Consider the following 23,405-nt stretch of genomic DNA (forward strand, 5'->3'; position numbering starts at 1 on the left):
GCAACTGGGCCAAAATCGAATCAGTCTACTTGGCTTCCATCTGCAGAGGATGTGATGGAGTTCAGTGATGGAACGAGACAGAAAGAGGAGCAAAGGAGGAGGAGGGATTGGCTCAATGTAGACCTTGTTTTGCTTCTAAAGAAAGAAAAAAAAAAAGCTGTGTCCACATTTCGCCACTGATTCAGAAGGAAAGTGAGGTCATAGGCATTGTACATTGTCATAAGACACTATGAGCAAGTAGTCAAAACATGAAAAGTTCACTTGAAACTAGAAAGAGAACAGTAGTTGAAATTCTGCAGCTTAACTGGGAAAGCATCTGTTCTTGGCTGCACATAGTCCCCATATCAGAGAACAGCATTTGGTCAAACGTCATCGCAGCAGGCAAAGTCAGGAAGTGAGAAGCAGTGTAGAGTTCATCTCCTTCCTGTACACTGAGAATATAGCCCTGCTGCAGCAGTGGAGGGCAGAAGGGTAAATCTGAAACCACCTTGTTTAGCAAACTTCCACACAGCGAGCGGCTGCACCCTGTGGATCTGCTAATCCACAGACCGCTGTCCAAAGAACGTTAAACAGATCTGACAAAAAGGTCTAAGTAGAAAAGTGCATTCTGGCTTCACCCCATCAGATTGACCCAGCGGGGAACCTAAATCTGTGCAACTGCAACTTAATAGCCCATCTCTTCCCTCAGCTGCGCGAGCAAACACTTCTACTAACTTTTCAACTGGCACTGAAAGGTGTTTACTTGATCCCAATGGTCCATCTGTTGGGTGGAAAGAGACTGAATACATCTTGCCAAACTGAAACGTGCAGGATTTACATGTGCTCTAAAACACTGCCACCCATATGTCTGAGGCCCACAGCTGTTTTCCCAAAACACCGAGCAGTTCTGGCTCTGGAGTTTGGCTTATCCATCAGCCACAGGCTTCTAGGACTTAAAGTGCCTCCCCCGCTTGTTTTCTTCCTTTACTGAACTGCTCTTTTCACTTCTCACCTTCTTTACCTTCAAGCCCTCTCGTTTTGGCATCCTTTTATTTTTGTCTTTAATTCTTCTCCAATTCTTCCCACGCCCAGAGGGGAGTCACCCACCAATGACTCCTGCAGGGATTTAGGTCATGCATTGGAACTACTGCCAACATCATCAACGTCATCCACATTTGGTCAAGCTCGCTTTGGACTTGGACACTTTTTCCCATTTTGGGATACAAGAGAGTCAGTGCAGTGGTTGCAACAACGAGAAATTTTTGCTGTGTTGTTAGTAGCAACAGGAGGCTAAATATTTGTGATATATTTATTCATTTCTTTTGAAGCCAGAATGTTACCATTTTGGTAGAGGCTGTGCCTGGAACGCTTGCAGCTCCAATTGGGACACAGGGTCAGCTATTTTAAATAGTTAACTTCACCATCCAGGAGTCTAAAGATGTGGCATTGTAGTTCTCAGTGAGACATTATTATGACAGCCTGGGCAAGAGCCCTAAAGACAAAAATCCAAAGAGAAAGTCCTTAAGTTGGAAAACTTTGCACTTGACCTGAGTGCTCATGGCTAAAAGGTAGAACACGAACAACATCCTCCCCACTGTTGCGCTTTTGGAAATGTGTTGATTGCAGTAGCAAGGCACAACTTTTACTGAGAAGGCCAACGCTCCCAGTTTCGCATTTACATCGCACATTTCACAGTTTCTTTACCACTCTGTGAGCAGTTGGTCAGTGTTTGTAGACAAGTCGGCATCTTCCATGCAAACTACAGTTGACCATGGCAACCTGCCAGCAACCAAAGCAGCAAGGTTTTTGGTGTAGTACCCTCTTTGTGACCAATTTCAACAGCCAACAACAACCTACTAACCGGTCAGGGAATGCACATTTTTCCGTAGTGACCCCTCTCTAGACCTGTGGGACTGGGGTCTAATCACGGCTCAACAACTGACAAGACATATTAGAAAATGATAAGCTAGCTTATCTGTGTTAGGATAAGGATAAAGGGTTTAAGTGTTAACATAGTGGAATTAGCATACTTGAACATGTTCGGTCTAATAATCAAATATATAGCATGAGAAACTGGCTAGTTGAAAAGTAGATATAATTCAGGCAATGTAAGGTAGGACTTTTTTGGGTGGGGGGTTGATTACAGCCATGCTGGAGTTACACTGAATAGAAATACATTTTTTTAAAAATACAGTTTTTAATTGATTTTTGAGCTCATCTGTAATAGCCATAATTCTTGTCCCTGTTCATTTTCTGCTATCAAGACATTGGGACGCTTTCATTTTTTTCAGTCATCTAGAATGTATTTAAAACATTACACGAGCCTTCAGAAACTCTTGCAGGTTAAACTTGAAAAATGAAATAATCCTAAGGTTGACTGTCTCTGAAAGACATAGCAAACCCAGTAACCTGACTTTGGGAACACATCACTGTCTTGTCTTCAACTCTAAGACGACCTCCGCTTTCCAAACCTACTTTCAGTGAATGAATATTGCCTCATTCAGGCCAGTGCGGTACAAGGGGGAGGGTTGGAGTACTGGGGTTGGGAAAACGAGGTCATACATTGACAGAATGTGTCCACATAACATCAGCAAAAGGGGCATAAATCTCTCAGTGAAGTGGCAACCGACTGAGCGAAGGTCTGGGAATGGAATTTCAAAGCCTTAAACAAATGTAACTTCCCATCAGACAAACACACAGTGAAAGAAAGAACTAAAAACAAAAAAAAAAATCAAACCAAAAAAAAAAAAGTCTGTATACTTCCATATAGAATTGAGACAGTCACTTTCACTTCGGCATGTACTTGAGAGAGAAGAAAATAGCCTTTTCAGCACTTTGGCAGACTGGCCGCAGGACGATATCCTCGATAAAATGCCAGCTATGCACAAACACATGGACAAACAAAAAAGCTGCACAGTGTGTACTGTAGGCGTAGTAAGACTGAGCTGGGCGCTTGCACTCAGTATAGGGAGAAAAAAAGAAAAATACTACTAGACAAACACACTCTACATACCGCCGAGTCTATGTGTGACTCACCAGACCAGACAAATGTGTCAATAGTTAATAACTGACTTCAGCTACAGATGATTATAAGATCTGAAGAAAAAAAAACTATGTACTTAAGTAAATGAGAGCTATTTTACTGCCCTACACCATAAATCAGGACTACACTATGAGGATGTCCAGAAATTGGACTGTCTTATTGTTCTGTGAAACATCTGAAGCTCAATTTCAGCCTGGCTGCAGACTGAGGAATAAGGTGAAGATAGCTTAATGAGGCCTTTTCTTCTTTTCAGACGTTCTTCTCTTATAGAATTTGACCAAGTGCAAGGGCACCCCCTCCCTCAGAGAATAGATTTTAACAATCTGCATTGCTCGGTGTGCTCCAGCAATTATCTTATGATGAAGTGCAATGAGCGCTAAAGTGTGCTTTCCTGCTTCTAGGTCTGCTTCCACAACAGTTATTTCCTACACTTCCTAAAATAACTTCTTGACAGAAGAGTTGTGAAAATGCTGCTATTGTGAAATAATATAATGGTTTAGAAAAAGAGCTCGAGCTCAGATGTACTATTAAGACATCTTGTGGTTGTGTTTCACAAATGCACAATTAGGCTCATCGTGGTTGGAGAGACTGAGACTCTTAAATGAAAAGAAAAAAAAAAAAGAGGCGACACAAAATCCAACCGTTGTGGTCCTAAAATAAAAACAAAACAACCCCCGAAGAATCAGTATAAGGCAGCATAATGTTTATTAATCTCAAAGCAAATGACTGCAATTAGTTTGTACTTTTAGTGTGATTCTAAAAGAGGAGGCTCTGCAAGCTTTTTCTGTGATGAATTACAACACCTTACAGACGCCACAATATAGATAACCATTTAAGGTTGCTCTCCATGCTGTGTATTTCAGCATCAGGTATGATGCCAGACTTTGGTGGCCTTCCAAAGTTATCATCTAAAATCAAAGAACTATGCGTTCATGTATTGTGTTTGTTCATAAATAAATGCTCATATTTGCATAATCTTTTCCTTTTTCACTGATGCAGGTCTGGCAATAAATATGGACTTTATAACACGAGTCAGTGTTCCAAGAGAAATACAGAAAATGACTTGACTTAATTTATATTCAAGAAAATGACCAAATATTCCTCATATTGATCATTGTAAAACTGCCTGCCAGGAGTTCATATTTATCACATAATGCAAGGTGTTTCAGCGACCTCTGCAGCTTGGATTTCTAGGCTGGCAAATAGTAAAATAATAAAAACAAAGGAAAAGAACAACAACAACAACAAAAAAAGTACCAAGTCTACCAAATTCATGGAATTTTTATTTAATTCATCAACATGTCGATATTGTTTTAAACTGTCCAATGTGTAACTCTTCTTCTCCCTTAACTGAGTCAGTCTACCCTGATGCCAGTGCCTGTATTAGACATTTACATAAAGACAGGACAAATGAAAGCAAAACAGAGTGTCAGTGTTAAGGCAAGGACTTCTTAAAAGTTTGAAATACGACTGTATGATAAAACCATTGCCTATGCTGACCATGCTTTAACATTCAAGTGTCTAATAAAACCTTGCAATAGATTCAACATGTCGGTGAGCTATCAAGATATGAACACTTTCTAAAAACCTGATATGCTTTTCATTATTTTCACGTTTCAATAGTGGATGTGCATAGTAAATATAATCAAAGAACGAGGTCAGCGTTCGTGCAGGTAATGCCCGTAAGGCGCTCAAGGCTTCGGACAGTTTCTGCTCTTGGCTCTGTGTGATGTAAAGGGAGAGGAGTTAAAAGGATCGTTTCCCACAGTGGCCTGGTTCAAGATAGATTATTCTGATCTATGAATCACGCAAAGATACTCAAATTAAGCCGAAGAATAAACAAAAAGCAACGCAGCTGGAAATTAACATTATCGGAGCCTTTAATAAGTTTAATAAGTGGAAATAATTTGGTCAGATTCATGATCGTGACACTTACATGTAAAAAACTCTTAATGTAAATCCTAAATTGGTAAAATTTTGACTCAAAATTCTTAATTTAGGCCACATTACAGTTCTATTAAATCCATGTGAAACTGTATAGCCATTTCTTCCTGTCTCCAGTCTTTGCGTAAAGCAGAACTTAGAGGGCACTGGCTTTGGTTAATATTTAATGGACTCTTTTACAATCTCTAACACAAATAAATTCTGATAATGTAAACCATTTCTTTAAAAGTGGGACAAGTTTTTTTTTTGGCTACATGCTTCAAATGGCGTTCACATTCCTTAAAGTAAGATGTCAAAGAGGACTGTTTTGGTGCAGAAACTCGGCTATATTTGCTAATAAAGTCTGCATACAGTGTGGGAGCTTGAAAATGTAAAACTTGCCAGTATTTCAAAGGATAAAGCAAACACTGGGGAAACAGAGGAAACATTCCTTGAGAAATATTATATTTTTATGCTTTGTTCGAGCACTTTGTCCTAGATTTGAATCAGTACGCTTCTGCTTGTGGGCTGCTGTAGCTTCCCACCAACTGTGCCCGGCCTCATCTGTAAGAACAGCTCAGTCCGACACTCCTGAGTCCACAGTGAGGCAAAACGGCTGCTGAAGCAGAGCAAATGCCTCTTTGTCCGATCTGTTCTCAGCATGATTACAGCCAGCACATCTGAAACCCGTCATCTGTAGAGTCAAGCATTTGTCCAAAGGCCCTTCGGTGGGGCTGTTTTCTCTGAGCAGTTACAGCAACACGGCGCACGGTGAAGCATCCATGTGCACTCTGAGCCAAAATGGGAGGTCAACTGCCCTGTGGGGAGTTCTCAGTTTGGCAGCTTCTGTTAAACATCCCTCAAAAATCCAATTCTCTGGTAAATCTAACAACCCACGTGTGGCGTGATAGAGCCAGAAGTGAAGGTTGGGAGGATTGGACATGAGTTAAACCTCGAAGAAAGGCGCTCAGAGACACAGAGAGAGAGAGAGAGAGAGAAACACTATTAAAAAGAGTCGGGAGAGCACGCCAAGGTCGACGCTGTGTTTGCTAACACAGCACATATGGAAACACCTCAGCTGGCCTTTGCAAGCTCACTTGGGCTGCAGCCAAGACAGCATTCTGACCGAGCGCTTAAGTTTACATACAAGCAGAGTAAGCATCCATCTTTCCCAGACTGTGAGCTAGACAAAATTGAGAATAACAAACACCTAAAGCTGAGACTTAGCTGCAAAATGTGTGAGGGAAAAGTATTTCCTAATCAGTTGTGTTTATGCAAAGCTGTCAAACAATTCCCTACACTGCTCTTATGCTGCAGAACAGAGGTGCAATGATTAGATGCAACTGGAGGGTTGTTAGCTGGGAAAGAATGCACTGGTAATAATGAGAAGGCACTCTGCAGTAGGAAGGGGTGGAGAAGGAGGAGTAACCACAGAGCAGAGGAGCTGGTGATTCACTAAACAACCTCAGTCACTGGCTATTTCACATCATCATCATTCATTCCTCTGTAACATCTATCCATGCAGGACAGACTCACACACTGTACTGAAGCCACAAACGCTGCAGGAAGAAAAAAAAAAATGCAACAGCATCATTCTGGTTCTGAAAGAGAATATGTTTCATTTAATAAAACATTTATTTTCTAGGTTCTCAAATTTAAGATCTACTGGCAGTGCTTCCTCAAAAGAGAAGAATAATTTAAAATGCCCCTGAACTGTTTTAAAATATTTTGTAGACTAAACATTTTTAAAAAATAATTTAAAAAAAGAAGAAAGAATAGCTGCCAAAGAAAATAAAACCTTTCACATTGTTCTCAAGCGATAGGTAGTCCGATAAATAAATAACAGGATCACAAATACTCTAAGTACTGTAAGTCTGTGGGAAACACACAACAGAGGATACCATAACCATGCTGTGTCTCATTTATTTTTTTTTATTTTTTTATATTTTTACAGTTAAACAGTTATTTGTTTAGTGAGAGAAAAAAATTCCAGACTGAACAGCAGCAGAAAATAAATAATCATTAAATCTAAACTAAAATTGTAAGTATGCACTCAAATAACAGCAATATTAGAAATATCCAATATCTTTCTATTGGTCTTTATTTCATACAGGTTTAAGAATTGAAGTGTCTGCTGGGGGGAAAAAAAATAAACAAAATCCAACTTGTGATTGGCTGAGCAACACAAAATTTATGTTAAGATTTGTTACTTTCAGTGTTTTACTTCATGTTCTTCAGGTCAGACTTGACATGATTGAACATGTTAACGTCAACCGTCTGTAAAAGTGAGCACGTCGGCGCATCCGTCAAACTTACAAAGATTCACTGAAATCAGCCAAAGATAAGTGTCCACGAAACATGGTGAGTAACAAAGGCTTCAGGAAAATGGTTGACTTACTGGATAAAAGACATATCATCCCTTAACACAATTATTTCCCCCAGCTATTGAATACTTTGTTTCGAGTTTTATTCATGTCCATTTTGCAGGTACAGTGAACTGAGTTATATTTTGCTTCTAGGAGACACACCTTCATCAGGGTAACAAACACCTTATTGATTTGCAAAGATGTTTTAACAGGAATGCAGCATAATGTAAAAGTGAAAGCAGTGCTCTGTTGGTTTTGGGACAATTTTTTTATTTATTTATTTGTCACGAGACGCTCTGAATTTAGGAGGCTAAGGACCAATTTTATTACACTGCAATGGAAATTTGTATATTAATGTAGTACATCATTCACTGTTATGTTAGTGATAGTGCAATAAAAACATTTGTCACTAAAAAAAATCAATGATCTCAATCAAATTGTGATCAAAATAATTGTGATAATCCATCCATCCATAATCATGTAGTCTGTAATGTAATGTGTTTTATTTATTAATTTTTATTTGTAATTTTTACTCCTTTCCTAAATAATTGTGATCACCATCATCAGTTATTATAAACATTTAATTATATTTTTTAGAAATTCCTCCTCATTTGTGAATTATAAATATTTTAAAAATTGAGCTTCATAATTTTTTTTTTTCCAGTCCTTTTGTTACATAATTTTAATGACTGTTGCTAAAGGTTATGGACAGATATGCTTGTGAATTTGTGAAGATGAAAGAGTAAAAACTTTTCACATGCTGTCCATTTATAAAAGACGATGATGATAGAATGTTGGCTGCAAATGTGAATTTAATTTAATAAAAGGTCCAATTTGAATTAATAGTCACAGATCAGTGAATTTCCTTCTACAGAATAATTTTCTCTTTTTTTTTTTGTGCTGAATCTAAACTTTCCAATATGAACCCCATATTTTAAATAACCACTGTTCAGAGGCAAGGGACCACACAAGGATCTGACCACAGAGCCACATTACTATAATCCACTGAAAACTCATGTAGAAAAAGTGTAAATATCTAACAAAATATAGCAAACTGTGCATTTCACAGCCAGGCAAGTAGGCGAGACCACCAGGAAAGGAGAGAGGAGAGAGCAAGCAGAAGGATCAGCAGGAAACACAAGGAGCACACACAAACACAGACAGAACTATAAGGCTTCATTTCCTCTTTGGATCAATGCCATTTCTTCCTCAATAGGAGGTCAAAAAGTCAGCACTGCAGCATAGACACAACCTTAAAGTCTTAGCATACATGTTTTCTTGTCACGGCATTACACACACACACACAGACACACACAGACACACACAGACACACACACAAGCAGTGGAGTATAAAGGCATGGAACAGTACATGCGAGGAATGAGAACTGGAATGACAAATAAGCGAAACAGTTAAAAGTGTGCCAAGCTAGGCTCATAAATATGAACTGAATCCTACTCTGAACACAAACATGGTCTGAGTCATGTGATCAGATAAGAATATTGTGTAACTGTAGTAACTGCATCTCAGTGAGCCTCACAGCTGCGGGAACAAACTGAGTTTTCTGTGTGTGTGTGTGTGTGTGTGTGTGTGTGTGTGTGTGTGTGTGTGTGTGTGTGTGTGTGTGTGTGTGTGTTGCTTCCTGCATTCAGCACTGTGTTCACTGAGTTCAGTCTGCACACGGGCCAGGTCCAAATGTAAGTGTGAGTGATTGAAATCATGGGAAATAAATATGCTCTGGCAAAACAAAGAGTAGCAAAAAAAATAAATAAATAAAAATAAAAAATTTTCCTTTATTACTACACTGTCAAGGCTAATTTTCATTAGATTATGCCATTTGTGCTATAATAAAATAATAAAGTGCAAATTCCTTTATTATGTCATTTAAAAAAAAAAAAAAAAAAAAAACTTGTCTTTTGCACCAAAATGTACCTGATAAGAGTAGCTATAAATGTTGGCTTCACAAGGAAAACTTGAACACACCTGTGTAATTTTCTTTTAAACAATCCACCAATGTGAGACCAATGAGAAGAACGTGGCCACAACACACTAAAGAAACCAAAGAGGAAAAAAAAGAATATATTTATCATAATCATAATCATTTAAGTTCAGTGAGTCTCTACTGCATCCTTTGCTTACTATTTGTGCTAGTTTCTCTCCTCTGCTCTTTGTTTCACCATGAAAAACAGAGCAGTAGGGAGACAAAAGAAGAGGAAGTAATATCACTTGAGTGGATAACAATACTGCTAACTCAAACCCACAAAAGGCAGTCAGCCTTTGACCAACAGTGTTTATGTAACCTTAATTTATCCTGGAAGCTTTAAGATCCATTATTATATTTAACAGAAACACCTGACCAAAATGATAGCCAGGAGCGGGTTGGTTTTGTTATTCTACCTGCTCTTTCTCTGGTTGCTCTGAACTTGTTCCAGTTTTTTCTATGGCCCCTTAATTTTGTATTTTAACAAATACTTAATATTTCTATTACTTAGTTTCTCTCCTCTGCCCTCTCTTTCGCCATGTATGTGTCTGTTTTAACAGATGCACAAGCAGAGGAGACAGACAGATGTCTTAAGATACTGGACTGGACTCAGGTGTCTCCCTTAATAAATTACTTTCTTTCATCATGTCTTATCTTTCATATGAAAAACTTGATTTATGACTGAATGAGACACCTCTCACAGGCTTTACTGGTGCTGTGCCTTCACCCCTCTGGGTTAATTGTGTAAAACCAAATTATGTGATGGAGACTGAATTTGAGGAGAACCCCTCCAAACACACATACACCCTTCTTCCCATCCTCTATTCGGGGCATCACAGAGAAGTTCTCAATGCGAGGCACCGCTTTCTTCCGCCGGACAGACAAAGCGCTCCCTGTTCGCAGCCTCTTAGCAGCCACTTCACACACAGCACAAGGTGGAAGCCCTGCTAGCTACTCTATTCTCTCTTTAGACCTTCCGCCTGAATACTGCAAAGAGATTGTAAATGGCAATGACAGCAGGGAAGGTGACACGCCAACAAACACCCAAAGGAATATATTCAAACATTTATGCAAGTTGTACTGCAGCAAGACACTGATATTCACTGAATAACAAGTAACTTAGGTGTGATCAAATTTAGCGATCAAACAATTGTAATCATACTAAAGCTACAACAGTTTCTGATTGGGACTAAATCAAGAGGGGCAACAATCATTTATATTTTGCCAACTGCACTGGTTCCAGCTTCTAAAATAAGGCTTTTTAAAAAGACAAAACAATTTGAATACATCACATTTATGTTTTTTGATCTGCTATTAATGGCAAATGAGCCAAACTGCATCTTTTATGTCCATCTGCCTAATGCTCAGGGTTCAGACAATATTTTTGTCTGACAAGATGGTCACATTGTCATTTGAGTCAAAAACAAGTCATAATTTCTTGCTGCCGCTTGGCAGAGATGGCACGAACTACAAATTGTTCACTGGCCAGTGCTAGCTTGCCATCTTAAGACTCTTGAGATGCCACGGTGAAGGAGGGGCCAAGTACTAGAAACAAGAATGACAACAAATAATGGCACCAATCATCATGCCTGTCTCCTGTTTTTTAAAAAAAAAAGAAAAAGAAATGAAGTGGGGATTGCCTTTGGACTCGGGTTGATCAACGTCACAAACACATAAGTAGTCATAACAAATAAAATAACTATAATATGCTACATGGAGCACCCTGCAATTTTCTAGTGGGGCAAAATGCCCACTAGCCACTGTCACTTCTGTGCACCCCAGCACAAAGGTAAACAACATAAAATGTGCTGTATACCAGACGGAGAGATGGCATCACAAGGCAGACACACCCTGACCAGCGAAGCCCTTCTAACTGTGGGCAAACCAAATAATGCTGCCCTGACGCCAGCACACGTCTCACCACAAGCACTGACTGCATTCTGAGGCATCTCTAGCTTTAAGCAGGGACTGGCACAGGCTTATGATACCGAACAAAGTGATTATAGGAGAAATTATAGGAGACATCCAGCGTATGCAATGAGGAAATTTCCTCTGCAAGTTACAGGCTTTCCTCGCCATTAACCATTCAGCAGAATGCAACAGTGGCCTTGAGGGCTTCCACTAATCACACATCCATGTGGGCAAGACAATAATGATCCACCTCTGAACAAGACAGCAGAGAGCAATAACACCCCCACAAGCCTGCAAAGCTCACGCAGCCTTCCCTCATTATTAAAAACAGAGATACGCTTCATAATACCTAACTCATTAAGACCTCTGCTCTCGCTTATTCATAAAAACAACCAGAGATTAAGACACAATGAATGAAAAGGGCATTAGGCATTGTGGTAATAGACATAGCCGCTAAATAATTTACATTTTCCAGGAACCATCCATCCATCTTCTTCCACTTATCCAATTCAGGGTAAGGGGCTGTGCAAAAGTCTTGACCCACCCCTCATTTATTTATATTTTTCTTCCAAGGAGCCAGGCTTTCTTTAATTTTTTGGAGTTATTTGTGGTCTTGAACAATAGTTCTCCATGCTTTCTGAATTCTGATTCACCCTTCTGCAGATCTTTCAACAAATGAGAAGTACATAATAAGGGGGAACCTGACCGTCAGCTGACCTAAAGTGACACCATTTACTCATCTTTGTGTAGCTATGGAAAAGCCTCAAAATGCACAAGTGTGGGTTTAAATATAGCAAAGGAAGTCTGGAATTTCCCACACACAAGATATGAGACCATGGAAACAGTCAAACAGTGTAAACTAAGTGGACAGTTTAGTGCATGGCCTTCTTTGCTGATCTAAAACACAGTGGTTTAGCTGTCTTTCAAATACTTTTTCAAATATAGGTCAGGGGGTGGTCATGGAGACTGAGGCAGGCAGTAGGGTCACAGTAACCTTGGTATCAGCTGAAGGTTGTTTGACACGGACTTAAAACTTAAAGCAAATTTGCCTTTTGTTGGATTCTCTCTCGGCTTTCTTTGCTTGTCATCAATCATCTTCTGTTTCCTTCTCTCGCAAACCTTCAGGCTTCACAAATGAGCTTTTCCTCCATCACACTGAAAATGAGACCTTCACTGTAACTTGTTTGAAGAAATCTTAGCAAAGCTCTGTCAGGGGAAAAACAAAACCAAAGGAACTAAAGTCTCCTGTCCTCATCCGATCACCCCAAGTACTCATTTTAACACAAATTTTGGCGTGCTCAGGGTGTGGTGAATGGCTCCCAGTTTTAATCTATGAGATGCCACATGGCTGGAGTTCTTTGTTTGATTTGTCTGAGCTCTTAATGCCTTCATTGGATGAGCGGTTGGATTTACCTGCACATGGTAAAAGCCTCATCCTGCAGAGAGGAACGGTTATAGGCGTGAGCTACTATGTGGGTGGGAAATGTGGTTAAAGTCATTTATCACTCTATATATTTAGATTTGATTCCAGAAAATCAACGTTCAAAAGTGTTTAACACTGCATACTGTCAATAAGAGTTTACTCGCAAGTATAAAATAAATACAATTTTTAAAAGTCTTTAATTAACAGAATCATGTTCATAATTATCTTCAATCAATAGTACAATTTCAGTTTTAAATTTTCCCAGAGAAAAGCTGTCACTATTTTTTCCTAGTGTCAACCCTGAGGATCCAGGCATCTAGTTTGTAAAAGCTTTATTGGAACTGTCAATGAACAAAAGTAACTAAGGCTTCAGTCATACAGGCCTACAGACTAAAATCGCCTGGCAACCACCGCCTGCTAGGAAAAAAATGAGTACTTCCCAACGGTTGCGAGTGGTTGCTGGAGATTGCTGGCAGTTGCTGTGACAACGATTGCTAAAGCCCCATTCGTGGAGGACTGGAGTTCCACCATTGACCAACTGGTGACCACCGGTCACTAGGGAAAAACAAAAATGTGTACTGCCCATCATGTTGGTGCGCGGTTGCGGAAAACTGCTGGTAGTAACTAGGTGAGAACCTCCTTGCAACTCCTTCCAACTTGTCTGCAAACACTGGCCAACCAACTTGCTCCTTTTGAAACATTGTTGGTTTCAGCTGTAAGGCACAGCTTTTACTTTTAAGGCATTCTCCATTTCCCATTTGAAATGCACTTTATCAAGTTTTACCATCTCTCTGTAAAACTTTTACTGAGAAAGTTTTTTCAGTAAAGTTAGGGCGCGTTTGCACGCAATGGAAACTACAGGCAACTGCGACACTCTGCTAATGACTCAAGCAATCACAAGGAGCTTTTTGGTGCAGCACCACCTTTGTGACCAGTTTCACCCAGCAAGTGCCAGCAACCATCCTTAGCAACCCAAGGTCTCTTAGCCTGTGTAAACGAGGCTTAAGGTGAGTTTCCAGACTGACTGATGTGTGTAATACGATTCTGGCTGTGCAGGACGGCTGATAAAAACATGGAGTGTGAATAAACACATTATATATGTTCAATATACAGGGCTTTCATATTATGCCGGCGGCAGGCGCATTTTCCACCACTCTGTGCCGTCTACTTTTTAATTTTCCTAAAAAAAAATTTTTGTGCCGTCCGCCGTCTCCATTTCCAGCGCCATGTGGACGCATGTGGCAATATTTACATTCTTTCAATCTGAGCCATTTGATTGGTTCACGACTGCCATGTGACTATTCATATCGTCCGCTGCCGTCATGGCTTCGGTTTCGGTCATAAGGCGCCTGCTACTTTGGCACGCCCCCCTGCTACTCCAAAACAGTTTGAAAGCCCTGACTATAACTAGTGTTTTTCTTATGCACAGCAACTGGTGCAAATGCCAAATTGTTCTTGAGTTATGGTTCTAAGTGCACAAGGTTTCTGGTTTTAAACTAGTTTTTTGTGTATGTGATGCAGAGTTTGGGTACTTTAAAAGGCCCAGCTAGGCAATTGCTTGTGTAGGCAATAAACACTGTGGTATGTGGTTCTGGCTGTTGCTACATAACTTGTTTCTACATAATTAAACAGTACAATAAATTAATTAAATAAATAAATATAGTTTGCAGTCATAAACAGACTTCTGACAGTTTGCCTAACAAGGCGTACCAAACTGAGAAAATTTCATACTGAATGGTTTGGTGTATGAAAGCAAGTACCGCAAAAATAGCAAAAATAATTACTTGTAAGTTTCTGTCAAATGAGCAACAGAATCAAGCTTTCAAATGATTTATAGTTTATTTAAAAAAAAAAAAAAAAAACAGTAATACGTTGCAGATGATTAGATTACAAGCAGCTATGACAAATCTAACTGTGTGTTTTGCGGATGTTAATCAGGAGAAGGGGAAATATTTTATGTGTGCTTCTATAGAGAGCCAAGGACATAAGAGACAAACAGACCACCAGCCAGGATTTCAGTCTGATAAACCAATAAAGGGAACCATGGACACTACTGTGTCATACTGTGACTTAAAATAACCGAGGTCTGTGTGAAAGTGAGAGGAGAAGTGGAAAATGTGGGCCATTTCTTCGCAGCTGTGTGGTCTGCGGCATCAGTTTCTGTGTGTATTCCTGACCTGAGAGATGTGGTTGATGGAGGACTCCATGCGCCGCAGCTGCGAGGCCTGGATGTCCAGCAGCTGCAGTACATTGTTGGCTAAGGCATTGATCTGGTAGGCCACGCTGGCCAGGGACTGGGTGGTGTAGGCTTTGGTCTCCTCCAGAGCTTTCCTCTTATCCTGGGCCTGTGCACAGAAAGGGAGAGAAGAAGATTAAAAGAAATGGCACTTACTGTTAAAAAAAAAAAAAAAAAAAAAAAATCACATAACATCCATCTTTTAGCCCCATTTCCGAGTCAGGTTTGTGGTGGCTTCAGGCCAAAAGCGCAACAAAGACATCAATTTGTCCCCCAACTCTCAGTCCTGAGATACCACACTCCTTTTAGAGGGATTTAACATGATGTAACACATCCTTCAGCCACCACGCTGGATTTGAGAGCAAAATATCAACAGCCGACTGCATTTCTAACCTCGGAGGCCATTTCAGGGAACTGAACTCGCATTGATCATCTTAAAATGATACAATTCGCTTGTAGCCCAAGATCAGATGAAGGCCATACCATGATCTCGCATTGTGTATTAGTGGGGAAACCTGGTTCTAGATCACTGTATTTACCATGATTTTTCATATTCAGTTACTTGTTTGTGTTTCAATAAAGTTGTATTTAAAGTTCAAAGAAATCTACTACTAAGCTAGGAACTGACACCTCAATATTGACCTGTATGTCAGATTCAAAGGAGTTCACTGCCTAACTGAAACTAATATACACATCAAAATTACAGACCTATAATAGGACCACTCAACCTATATGAAGCTATACATTTATATAGATAGTACACTATATCCACCACTGTATTCAGTAACAATTTTGAACCCTAATATTTTAAAACTACAAACTTAATGACACGTTTTTGATCTACGTCACTTCAGACGGGCAAAGCTCCAGGCTCGGCCACTGTGTTTGATCTCTGTGGGCTCTTCCCTACAAAGCTCTCAGTCACAAAGTTGAGTCCAAAGAGCAAAGCCTGGAGGGCAACGTTAGGCTTTGATAACATGCTGCTATAACAGAAGGTAGGTGGTGGCAGCAGTGGGTGGAGAGTTAATTACTAGTGGTGGTGTTTAGGGGGCAAAACAGGGAGAAAACGAAAGAAAACATTTGCCATATGAAGACAAAATAGGGGACAGCGTAAAAGAAAACAATCGATTCCCTGTGGCTGCGCACCGCTAATCCAGAAACAATCCATATGGCTAAAAGCTCCCGACCTGGAGAGCAGCAGCGCTGGCTTTGCCACGGCCAGTGTTTCTTTTAGCAGGAATCAGAGCAGCAGATGTGTTGGGCGATAACAGCCTCAGGAAGGAGGAGAGATTCCTCCAGAGGGCTTGGCGCAAAAGGCCATCTGTTGAAATCACACAGTCATTCATGTGCACACACAGACACCTACTACTGACACTGCAATACGCAATGTGGTTTAACAGCTGGAGGGAAACAGATGAAACAACAAGCACAAAACAAACAAACAAACAAAAACAGCCTTATATCCATGATGGCAATTTCAAAAATTGCAAGAGGATGCAGATTTTGCTGTATAAACAGATTAGTGAACAGCTCATGCTTAGCTGTGCAGAACTGCTGGCCTACATATCAAGCAACAAGTCAGGGACCATGTTTATTTATTTTAATCTGTGAGACTTTGTGCAGGATCCATTCATTATACATGGATTACAAATGCAAAATATTCCATTTGCAATGCATACTGCAGTTGTAACTTTAAAAAAAAAAAAAAAAAAAAAAAGGCATAATTATGTTTCTGTTAATGTACTGCAGCTGCAAACAGCACAGACAAACCAGACCGATGATGTTTCTGCTGAACCGTGATGTGTAAACTCTACGGTCTCCATTTCTTTCAGACATAAAAATTCATTCAAAGTTGCCAAAGCTTAAATCCAAAGCAGAACATGTGATGAAGTTTGGTCCGTGTTCTGAAACGGCTGCAAAACAAAACGTTCTCAAACACATCCGATCTCCCGTCCTCCTGACTCAAAGATTCACACGGTGCAAGTTCAAGTAAAGAACAGGCGAGACCACAACGTAGAAACATTTAAGATGATAACAGCACAAAATAACCAGTATGTATCAATTTTGAATATGAAGGTGCAAAGCCAGGACTTAAAATTAGTGCACCAAAGACCATTAAAAGGTCGTACCCTCCATTACAGCTTCCTCTCCTTTGTGACACAGCAGCGGCCGCTAAAACGATTGTTTCATCAAGAAAGCTGACGCCCGAAATGAAAGGGCAAATTTTTAGCTGCATGTTAATCAAAAACTGATGTTCTCAACCCATTTTTAAACACATTTCATTCTACATTTCCAAAAGGGTTAAATAACAGATCCCGCTTTGCCCTCTGTTCTCCTATTTCTGAATAAAATGATCCAATCGGCATTAGCCGCCAGAGCTGTGATATGAGGTCAGCAGTTGGTGCTGGGAGGACAGATGCGACACTTGATTGCATCGCCACTGGCGGCAATCTTAGAGCCTCCCGCTCTAGTTACATCCCTCCCTCGTCCACGTATCAAATCCTCAAACTAACCAGATTTGTTGTTCAATTACCCAGCAATCTGTGCATTCATTTTGGGGAAAAAAAAAAAAAAGACAACGGGAGAGCTGCAGTAGATATCCTGAAAAATGAGAACAAACAGTGCTTTGGCAGATAAGGAACAAAGCGCGTGCACGATCAGCGCTAAACAGCAGCACCGGAGAGCTGAGTACACTCTTCCACAGCAGGGAGATGCAGAGAATGAGGTGAGCTCTGAGAGAGCTTTAGCGCTCCTGGGGCACTTTATCTCATATTTCTGAGCTGAGTAATGACTGAGTGAAAGAGACTACGGAATATCCAGGCAGCAGCAGACAGGCTGTCAGAACCTGAGCTAGCTTTATAAAGGGAGTACAGAGGAATGTATGGGCTGCGTACGCACAATAAACGTGTAGATGGGAGCTGGGGCGAGCGAGATAATCAAACAACCACACAAATACTGCAAAAAACCACAAACAAAGAGGGACAATTCTTCAGAAAGGCAAATCCACAATGATAAGGGAGTGGCAGTCACAAGAAAGTTTCCTTGAGGGTTTTGAAGCTGTTCTGATGTTGCACACTTTTCATCTCACCCATCCAGTCTGGCAAGATAACGGCCACTGAACCGCAATCAGGCTTTTTTAAACAAGATGCCTCCATGTCAGGCTCTGCTGACTGCATTAAGACAGGAAAAAGGAAAAACTCCTCAGGAGTCAGACAGGTTCTCACTCTCCTTCCGCCCAAAAGCAGTAGCAGAAATGGGAAATGGACAAAATGAGTATTCCTCCTGATGATTAGGCACGACTAAAAGAGGACGCAAGGAACTGAGACCAAATGTCTGTTTCACTGAATCATTCAGAAATTAGGAACATGACAAGGAGGCTTAGAGAGTTCAGCGGTAGGCTGCATTTGTTTGTCCTGCTGGCAAAGCTCAAACATGCATGAGCATTTCTGTGTTTCTTCTGCTATTGGATTTGCACAGCTGACAAACACATTCGGGTTCATGTGCTCCCACTTGTTCACAGGGGAAACGTGCTCGGCACACAAAAAAAAGAAAAAAGAAAAGAAAAACACTTTCAGGAATGTTTGGAATTCTGCAACATGTCATACATCCTCAAACTTCCATGAACTGGTGAAGGGGTTTGCCACGAACCACAAGTGTTGGGGATGAGCTCAGAGAAGCCACAAACACACACACAGTGGGATAGAAGTGCAAAGCATTTTTTAATCTACAGACTGAACACATAAGGGAAAAATAACCCTACACATTAGGCCTGACAGCCCAGCAACCTTTCCTAGGCCCAAACCTCTGCCCAGAGCAGTACTGCGCTGAGCAGAATGAGCGTAAATCCAGCTGAAAGGTTGCAGAGCTCACATGGCACTTTGCTGCCCCGTGATGTATCGACCGCTGATTACTGCAGAGTGGACAGGGTGAGATAAGTAAGGCAGGAGGCCGCTAAGAGCTAGTGAGCTCGTATTGATGTGTGGAAGGTGGAGCCCATGAATATGAGACACGTTTAGGATCTGACCAAGTGTTACCAAAGTCATTACCCGATCGATTAGTTTCTCCTGCCGTCGTGCAGTGATATATTACAACACAAATGGAAGGTAAAACTGAGACAGCAATTTGAGACTGAATGTAATTCGGCCAGGACCGCTATAGTTAAAGCAAGATTGTCGTTTGCAGTCTGCTTCTGCGGTGATTTATCTTTGATGGTGTCCGTCTGCTCTGGGACTTCCCCCACCCTTTCCATGTGCATACATGGAAAGCCTGAAGCAGAGCACAGAACAGAGCATCAATGACAACAGAAAGAAGAAGCTGGGTGGAGGTGGGTGGTGGCTTGCAGGTGTGAGCAGGCATGCAGTAGATAATATTTGCTAACTGGATGTGTATATCAGTTGCTTTGGGTCAATAAAGCTATTTTCGGCTGCCCCCTTGTCACAAGGGGTTGCCACAGACTCCAGACTAAAACCCTGGCTGATAAGTATGTGATTTTCTTGACACTTGGTAAGTTTTCTGCTGGACTTCTTTGTTTTAGGGCTTCAGGAGCGTCCACTCACTTTGTCACTTACAGTTGGTCCCTAGTGGACATTCCCTGCTCTGGTTGCCAGTGACCTACCAATGTATTTACCACCCCCTCCTATGTCAACAGTATTCTGCCCTCTCATTGTAGCTCCTTTAATTGTTCACCTCAAAGTTGAGGCTTTTCTTATTATATTCTTATTATATCCACTGCTTGAAATAATGAAACTAAGAACGGCCCACCTGAGGAGAGAGGATGGTGAAAATGACACTGGAACGTGTGAGGAATAAAGAAAACCTGCACATGAAACAACTTCAATCCCCTCCTTTAACAAGGTCTCGGCTCCCTTAAAAAACACTCTGCAGCACGATAAGTGAATTCATAATTCCTTCTCCTCCTCCAAAGGGGCAGATGGAGGCTGACTGAAAGGCCATAAGGTCTACCTGTCCTTGAAAAAACTGCCAGCACGCCATTAGAAATTCCTTCAGTGTGTCAGGGAAGAGACACAAAGGGGAAGTTTGTACATGGAGGAAACTCATTAACCTTTATTAAATGACTTGGTAATTGCTTCATCCAGGCAGAAAGCACTATGTACCCAACTGACAAACAAGCAAAAAACAGTCAAATCACTTTTTTCAAGGGCTAAACTCTTTATGTCTCCAACTACAAGCCAAATAAGTCTAACTGTCCAAAACTCCTATTCTGTAACCACACTGTAACAGATCAGTTCAACAGTCTGGATCAAACCAACCCCAGTCAGCTGAGGGGGAGGAGTGACAGGTGGTCAAAAGGATGAATGGGTCTGGCTGGTAGGCTCAGAGCCGCTAGGCCTCTCCATGCTGCAAGAAAAACCAGGCCACTCCAAAGAGAGGAGGAGAGAGGGAGAGGCAGAGCGAAAGGACAGGAAATGAGGACTAAAAGTAACCCAGAGGCACAACTATGTTTAAAAAAAAAAAAAAAAAAAAAAAAAATACAGATGAACTGTTCTGGGAAAAAGAGCACAGAACAGGTATGACAAGGTTATAGGACGAGGATATCTCCCTTTCCCTTTGTGTCAAACTCCTGATGGATGGCCGGGCCTCTCAGATGCCATGCGACCAGCCTCAATTACGAGGCCACTTTTTAAAAACGACTTGTTTAGAAGCAGTCCACACTTTTTTTTGGGTATCATGCCACCTCAGCAGAAAATGTCACATGCCCTGAGCTTGCAACACTGAATTTATTTTGGCTTATGACCTCCTGGTTTGCCACATAACACTTCCATTTCCCTATTTCTTTTCCCCCCATTGTAAACTTCCCGCTATACAGTGCTGCAACACGCAGCTGTGATTTCACTGGAAATTTGCACCGTGTTACAGGCAAGATCGAGAGACAGCCTTTTTTAATCTAAATATTCCTCCTCCTTCAAAATCCAACACCTGGATTCAGTCACGGTTCACATCAACCACTAAGGCACGGCAGCTGCTAATGTAATCTCGAGACTAATGGAGAGACATGGAGCTTATAGGTAAACTTCAGTTTTTGTTTTCAGCTGAATTACCCAGACTTTAGGCAGCTACCTTTAGGGCCACAAACAGCATTAAGACGACTTTTTGTACATGCAGCAGCACTCCCCGAGACCTGTAACCAGACCCTTACTTACATACATACATACATAAGAATACATATGAAACTGAACTATTATAGTTATGCTTTTTTTTTTCCATTAGTATTCATTTTAGCTTAGTTTCATCTTAGTAATTTCAGTTCAGCTTTTGTTAGTTTCAGGGGTTTTTAGTATGTGGGCAGTGTTTGCCAGTGGACGATTTAAGAAGCTGAAAAGCTGAAAATCGGTTACAATACAAATATATCACTTCATATCACAGAGGCACCGAAGCCCCCTGATGCTTGTTGGCTTGATAAACTGAACCACACTGTCAGACTAAAATTAAGAACAGTTCTTATTTTATTTTTATTTGATATGAGTTCATTTTGTAAGTAAACAATACTGTTTCAGTTAGTGTTTTTAAGTCTAGTTATTTCTATTCTTATTTCACTTAGCTAAAGGAATTGCTAACTGATGTTTGCTAAGAAACACAGCAAATAAATACATTAGAAAAGTTAAATCTGACAATTTTTTACTTTTTTGCTTGGGAAAAAAAAAAAAAAAAAAAAAAAAGACTGAAATGACCAATTAATTTTTATGTCATTTCCTCAGCTCTAAAGATAACAAATACAGTCAAAGCACGACTATTAGAGCATGAATTGGACCATCATCATGCTGACAGCCCTCTCAATGTGTCCTCTAACCAACATGGCCAGGTGGCCCACTTTGCATACAGTAGACACGTCCTTGTCGCAGAGGTCACACAAACATGACTGTGATTTGAATGAATGAAAAGGGGGCTTGCTATTAAAAAAAAAAAAAAAAAAAAAAAAAAAAAAAAAGACTTAATTAAAGATGAATCTGAATAAACCGAGTAATGGTACACTGATGTGAAATGTTTTACTTTTGTTCTTAAAGGCACTTCCTGGTGCAGAAATGCTATTTCAAGGGAGTCGGTCTCCAGAGTCAGCAGGGCAAACGGGAAACATAACTCTGACCCGTCAGTGTGTCATGTGCCACGCACAAAGTCTGAAACACGCTCTCGGACCAACAAAAGTCACCATCAAGTTGGAAAGTGGGGCAGAGATCTGTCCTTGGTTAAACAGAGCCTTCACCATCTGCTTCAGCCTGCTGAGCTGCACTGTAGTCCACATAACCCTAAAGCCCCGATGACACAAAAAAAAAGAAGGAGGGATGGAAATGTGAAGGAGGAGTGCAGAAAGGACAGGCTGATTCAAGCTGAGGCATGTTGATATGTGCGTGGTTTTCGAGTGTGTGAGAGAGAGAGCGTGCATCTGCAGCACACAGAAAAGGCTTATGAAAAGTGCTCTCGCTTCACAGAGCTCGCGACGTGCGCTGAAAAGCTTAAAATCCCGTTTTTTTTTTTTTACGTCAGCGCTTTAAACAAGGTGCTCGGCTAAAATAGAGACAGAATCACTAATCTGTTAGACACACGCCGCAGAACTTTTTGTACAGTTTAGTTAAAGTCTGAACTAAATTTACATCAAATACTGAGCCATGGCTTGTCAGCATCATCCACTCCTACCGCACCCTTTATGTACAGCTACACACACACACACAAAAAAGACATCTGAAGGCAGCAGCAGAGATGTTCTTGTGCGTTTTCAGCTCATTAGTTTGGAGGGGTTTCAGTCCTGTGATGCTATTTTTGGAGCTTCTTCTAAAGAAGAACAGCAAAAAATAAAGAACACAACAAACATGATTTATCAAACTCAATCTGCAAGTCATTTCTGAGGAAGAAGAAGAAGAAGATAGGCTAGTGTACCAGTTTTCATGTGGTGAAATCTTGTGAAATCTGTCTGGTTCTAGTCTCCAAATGCATCAACCAAAAGTCGCTTTGGACAAAGCGTGAACAAATTACATTTACATTTGTCAATATGAAGATACAACACCTGCATTTTCTGCTGCTTCGCTTTTCTTTCTTTTTTCTCCAAGAAAGACAAAGTTTTAAATGTTAAATGTTGCAAAAAAAAAGGGAGAACTTCACCTTAATTAAACCAGAAAATGGAAAAATTGAAACAAACACAAGCAAAATACACGAGTACCGCAGAGTAGGAACCAACGCTTGGCTGTTTTGGATTCATAACGTGGGGAGGAGTGGGAGCACAAAGTGCTGTTATAGTAAAGTCAGCGACGTAGACACCACCAAGGATGTGACAACACCTGAACTTTTTCTTCAAAAAGCCAAGCTAATCATAAATTAATTAATTAATTAATAAATCAAGGAAGGGTGGGGCAAAAAACAGGAAATTCAAAATCAATAATATTATACTTATTATTAAAAAAAAATAGTGCCAACAAGTTTTAATAGCTGTTCTGATTGTTGTTCCCGGTCTTCTCTTTCCCCCTCCCTAAACCTGGTCCTGCCTGAGGGTTCTTCCTGTTAAAAGGGAGTTCTTCCTCCCTTCCTTCCTCACTAA

The 23,405-nt window shown here is 40.6% G+C and overlaps 1 protein-coding gene across 8 annotated transcripts in view; it reads right to left on the reverse strand.

Annotated features, from left to right (window-relative positions):
• The window catches only part of abi1a (abl-interactor 1a), a 51,062-nt gene that overhangs the window by 25,681 nt on the left and 1,976 nt on the right, over positions 1 to 23,405 (reverse strand). For all 8 annotated transcript variants that reach the window (XM_030756595.1, XM_030756599.1, XM_030756597.1 and 5 more), the window contains exon 2: positions 14,802 to 14,969. In XM_030756595.1, coding sequence (XP_030612455.1) covers positions 14,802 to 14,969 — 168 coding nt within the window. The remainder of the gene's footprint in view (positions 1 to 14,801; positions 14,970 to 23,405) is intronic.

This window comes from Archocentrus centrarchus, chromosome 20 (genome assembly GCF_007364275.1).
Source record: "Archocentrus centrarchus isolate MPI-CPG fArcCen1 chromosome 20, fArcCen1, whole genome shotgun sequence".
Lineage (NCBI taxonomy): Eukaryota > Metazoa > Chordata > Actinopteri > Cichliformes > Cichlidae > Archocentrus > Archocentrus centrarchus.